The following is a 5,418-nucleotide window of genomic DNA, read 5'->3' on the forward strand; positions in this document are numbered from 1 at the left end:
ATATTCATTATATTTCGTATTATCCTCCATCATGTTTTTTTTTAATACTTGAAATGTGTGTTTGGAAGAGCAACCAAACTTTTCTTCAAATTTGAATTCGTCGTAGTCATCATCATCACCGTTTAACGTCTGCTTCCCATGTTGTATGGGTTGGACGATTTGACTGGGGACTGGCGAACTAGATGGCTACACCAGACTCCAATCTGATCTGGCAGTGTTTCTACAGCTGGATGCCCTTCCTAACGCCAACCACTCCGAGAGTGTAGTGGGTGCTTTTTACATGCCACCGGCACGAGGGCCAGTCCAGCAGTACTGGCAACGGCCACGCTCAAATGTTGTTTTTTCATGTGCCACCTGCACAGGAGTCAGTCCAATGTTTTGATCAAATGCCACCGGCACAAGTACCAGTAAGGTGAAGCTGGAAACGATTGCGCTCAAATGGTGCTTTTTACGTGCCACCTGCACAGGAGTCAGTCCAATGTTTTGATCACATGCCACCGGCACAAGTGCCAGTAAGGTGAAGCTGGAAACGATTGCGCTCAAATGGTGCTTTTTACGTGCCACCGGCACGGGATCAAGACCGCTGCTCTGGCAGTGATCCTGCTCGGATGGTGCTGTTAGCGCTCCACTGGCATGGGTGCCAGTCATCAAATTTGGTTCAGTTTCGATCTCATTTGCCCCAACAGGTCTTCGCAAGCTGAGTTTAGTGTCCAATGAAGGAAGGTTGGCATGGGTGTCAGTTGTCGAATTTGGTTCAATTTCGATTTCGATTTCACTTGCCTCAACAGGTCTTTGCAAGCAGGGTTTTGTGTCCAAAGAAGGAAAGGTACGCAAAAGTGGGCTGGCTACTAACTCACAAGAGAAAAACCTCTTGATGAGGAAAGCGGTTCTTTGCATCAGGTGTTGAGAAGCAAAAGTACCAACCACTCTATAGAATATACTGGGTGCTTTTTTTCATGGTCGCAGCATTAGCGAGGTCACCAGGTAACTTCACAAGACAAAGACCTCTCTCAATGAGGACAGTGGCTCTTTGTGTCAGTGTTGAGAATTTAAGATATAGTAGAGGGGAAGGAACAGGTGTCTTGCTGTAGAGGAGATACATGGTTAGCTACCTCAGCTGGAAACTGAGAAAGATGATAATGATGAAGCAACAGGGTATATCCTCAAGATACAAGAAGATGAATATAAGGGGGAGTAGAGATGAAGGACTGATGTGATTAAAATGCCTCAACCGAAAGCCTCAGTGAGATAACTTACCTGTTTTTACTGACTTGAATAAAACTCTCTACTTCGGGGAATGACATCTTACTTCTGATAAAGAGGGCCTGCAGTTGATCGTGTCCATCTGGATATTTCCTGGGATCAGAATTTCAAACCGATAATTAGTCAAGACAGAATAATCTGAATGTTAAAGGGTTAAACATCAAATGTCTGTAGGGGTCCACCAGAATAAAATAGCAATCAAAGGGGTCCAAAGATAAAACAAATGTTTGAGAACCCCTGCTTTAGAATTTTGTATTGGTATTTATTTCAAGAAACAGCTAGGTTTCTTTTCCTACATTTTACAAAGTTCAACCTACACAAGTTAATGTGAGGAAAACAAAATAGGAATTTTGAAAGACGTTTCTATAAAACTAGTTTTTAAACTGAAGATGCAGCACGGAATTTTGTCAGTGAAGAGGTCGCGGTCTCAAAGCGACGAAAATATTTTGGCAAATTAAATTTAAATGTTAAAGTGAATCTAACTGTTTTTGTGTATGTCTTAACCCATTACCTCCCATAATTCTATTAACTGGAATTTTTTTATGAAACTTTGATTTCTAGCATAAAACAGCCTTAGAAACGTGCTGGAATGATCAAAATAACATCTTAAATAGAAATAAGTGAGATATTGGGTGAAAAATTAGCAAACCTCATTTGAATATCAGAGAAATATACCTAGGAGATATAACAAAAAGGTTAGATATGTGTAAATATTGACAGATAATTACGAAATTTGTAATTTTTAAGTGATCTCATATGAGATCACTGGTAGGTAATGGGTTAAATGGCTTATAAACACCTTCCATGCTGCAAAAGTTTTTAAACATCGAATGGCTATTGGAGTCCACCCAAATAAAATAGCAATCGAGGGCGACCAAAGATAAAAAAATGGTTGAGAACTCCTGTTCTAAAGTGACTGATGGTTTTAGGGAACACTTTGCCAAGATACTCACTTTTGAACGACTGCATAGACTAGATGCAACAAAGCAGTACAGTCCTTTCCACCATTGAAACCCACAGCAATTTCAGGTAACCTGTCAATGAAAGAGTTTAAAGCAACATGTATATTAGTAATAATCCTTTCTTTTACAGGCACAAAGCCTAGAATTTTGTCAAGGGAAAGGGCTAGCACCATTTGAGCGCGATCGTTACCAGCTTCGCCTTACTGGGTTAGACAATTTGACATGAGCTGGGGAGCCAGAGGTGAAGCAGGTGAAAATATATAGATATATATATATATATTGGGTCATCCCATAAATAATGCAGTTTTTTTATACTTCTTTTAGCTTTCAAATTTAAGATAAAGTTCTTTTTTAATCTAAAATATCCTCTCCTTCATTTTGTATACTGCTGTTCCATCTATCTAGTATACTTGCAAGGCCCCTCTTCCAAGGTTCACTGGTCCGTGACAAAAAATACTCCTCCAGTACTGTTCTGACCTCATCTACAGAATTCATATTTTTTCCGTCCAAATGATTTTGAAAACTGCAGAATAAATGATAATCAGATGGGGCAATATGCAGCGAATATGGTGGGTAGGGCATCGTTTCTCATTCAAACTGATGGAAGAACACTTTTCATCTTGAAACCAAAAATGATCATTTTTCTTCTAGCACTGACTTAAGCCACTCAAGTTGCTCGCAGTAGATCTCCTTTGTTATCATTTGATTTGGGTTTAAAAGTTCAAAGTGAACTAAACCTTTCATATCCTACCAAACAGATAACAACACCTTATGTGAGTGAAAACCTTCTTTATCCTGGGGTGCTAACAGAACTAGCCTGCTTGGATGTTTCTGAAATCAGCCACATATACAGCCTTCAGGTATAAAAAGTGTGTTGTAATTTGTTCCTTCTCAAACCATGCCATGCTCATAAGGGCCAGTCTCCCGGTTTCATTGGCGTATAGGTTCCCCATCTGGACAGCATGCCAGTTCGCCGCAGGTGAGCTGCTAGATGCAGGAGGAAAGAGTGAGAGAAAGATGTGGCAAAAGAGTCAGCAGAAGTTCACCATTACCTTCTGCTGGAACCACATAGAGCTTAGGTGTTTCGCTCATAAACACACATACATCGCCTGGTCTCAGGTTTGAACCCGCGATCCCTCAACCACGAGTCCACTGATCTAACCACTAGGCCATGTACCTCCACATAAAACGTGTGGGTTACATTAAATTTTTTTGAGATCATGGGGCCAGTGCCCCCTGACAGGCTCTTGTGATGATGGCATGTAAAAAGCACCATCCGAATGTGGTCGATGCCAGGTCCGCTTGACTGGCTCCTGTGCCAGTGACACGCAAAAAGCACCAACCAATTGTGACCGGTGCCAATGCCCCTAGACTGGCTCCCGTGCCAGTGGCACATAAAAAGCCCCGTGCAAACATGATTGTTGCCAGGCCTGACTTACTGGCTCCTGCACCGGTGGCATGTAAAAAGCCCCCACTACACTCTCGGAGTGGTTGGCGTTAGGAAGAGTATCCAGTTGTAGAAACTCTGCCAGACCAGATTGGTGCCTGGTGCAGCCATCTGGCTCGCCAGTCCTCAGTCAAACCATCCAACCCATGCCAGCATGGAAAACGGACGTCAATCGATGATGATGATGGTGGTGGTGGTGATGATGATGGTGATGACGATGATGATGATGATTGTTCTGGATTACATGAAGTAGCTCAAAATAACTCACTTGTATTGTTCGAGACATAATTCTATAGTGGAGACAGCCTTTCTGATTCTTTGGTGAAATTCCGAGGATTCTTCTGAGTCCACAATGGCATAGAGATTGTTCATAGCGTGCAATACAGGATCCTTTTCATAAAGAACAATGCTAGCTACAAAGAGAAAAATTATATGAAATTAAGGAATAACAAAGAAAACAGGCATAACATGAAATGAATCGTTGGTAGTGTATTTTCTGGCATACAAGTCGACATAGTATATAGTGTAAACACAGCGCTGGATTATCCATTAAGAAAATAAGCCTGTGCTTAGAGCAACAAGTGAAGGAAGGGCACCACAGAAATGGTAACTGGTTTACGGCACAAAAGAAATCATTTTAAACTTGCTAAAATAATATTCAGGATGCCTTTATCTCTACTCAGTATAGAAGTAGATGTGTTACCTCGGATTAATTTTGAGGATCTGATCAAGGAGTTTGCAATTCAAAAAAGTAGGAGGAAACTTTTTCAAATATGAATAAAATGGAAGTATACAAAAATAAGTAGGAGTGGTTGTGTGGTAAGGTAGCTTGCTTACCAGCCACATGGTTCTGGGTTCAGTCCCACTGCGTAGCACCTTGGGCAAGTGTCTTCTACTATAGCCTCGGGCCGACCAGAGCCTTGTGAGTGGTTAGCTACCAAGATATCGCATCCTTTAAAACCTCCAGACTTCCTGGAATTTGCCAACACTACACCTGGTATCCCCACCTCCATACGTATGCACACAGGTATGACTCATACACTGTTCACTTACCTGACTTTTATACATAATTCTATGTACTGTATGTGCACCTTTAGTGAGTTGTAGCACACCTGAGCACTCTTTTACTCGTTTACTCTTTCATTTATTTCAGTCATTTGACTGTGGCCATGCTGGAGCACCGCCTTTAGTTGAACAAATCGACTCCAGGACTTATTCTTTGTCAGCCTAGTACTTATTGTTTCAGATGCTTTTGCCGAACCACAAAGTTACAGGGATGTAAACAAACCAGCATCAGCTGTCAAGCGATGGTGGTGGGGAAACAAACACAGACACACAAACATATACACACACATGCATATACATATATACGACAGGCTTCTTTCAGTTTCCATCTACCAAATCCACTCACAAGGCTTTGGTCACCCCAAGGCTATACTAGAAGACACTTGCCCAGGGTGCCACACAATGGAACTGAGCCTGGAACCATGTGGTTGGTAAGCAAGTTACTTAACACACAGCCACTCCTGCACCTATCTATAAACAATAATCTCATTGCTATTTTTTTTTTGTTTGTTTTTTTTTTGCTATAATAAAAAATATAAAATGAAGATGGCAGAAAGAATAAAACAAATCTTCCTGACCCAAATAAACTGCACAAAGGGAAAAACATTTATCACTATAAATTCAAAAGTGAAATTTTCATTGTAATAATCTTCGACCGTTGTGGGACAAAGAATGAGTTCT

At 41.1% G+C, this 5,418-nt stretch overlaps 1 protein-coding gene across 1 annotated transcript in view; it reads right to left on the bottom strand.

Annotated features, from left to right (window-relative positions):
* LOC106877219 (FAD synthase) overlaps positions 1-5,418 on the bottom strand; it is a gene marked incomplete at its 3' end in the record, with an annotated part of 59,647 nt that overhangs the window by 31,435 nt on the left and 22,794 nt on the right. The window contains exons 6-8 of the mRNA XM_052968011.1: positions 3,941-4,089; positions 2,217-2,297; positions 1,258-1,356 (exon numbers count right to left, since the gene is read on the bottom strand). Coding sequence (XP_052823971.1) covers positions 1,258-1,356; positions 2,217-2,297; positions 3,941-4,089 — 329 coding nt within the window. The remainder of the gene's footprint in view (positions 1-1,257; positions 1,357-2,216; positions 2,298-3,940; positions 4,090-5,418) is intronic.

This window comes from Octopus bimaculoides, chromosome 5 (genome assembly GCF_001194135.2).
Source record: "Octopus bimaculoides isolate UCB-OBI-ISO-001 chromosome 5, ASM119413v2, whole genome shotgun sequence".
NCBI lineage: Eukaryota > Metazoa > Mollusca > Cephalopoda > Octopoda > Octopodidae > Octopus > Octopus bimaculoides.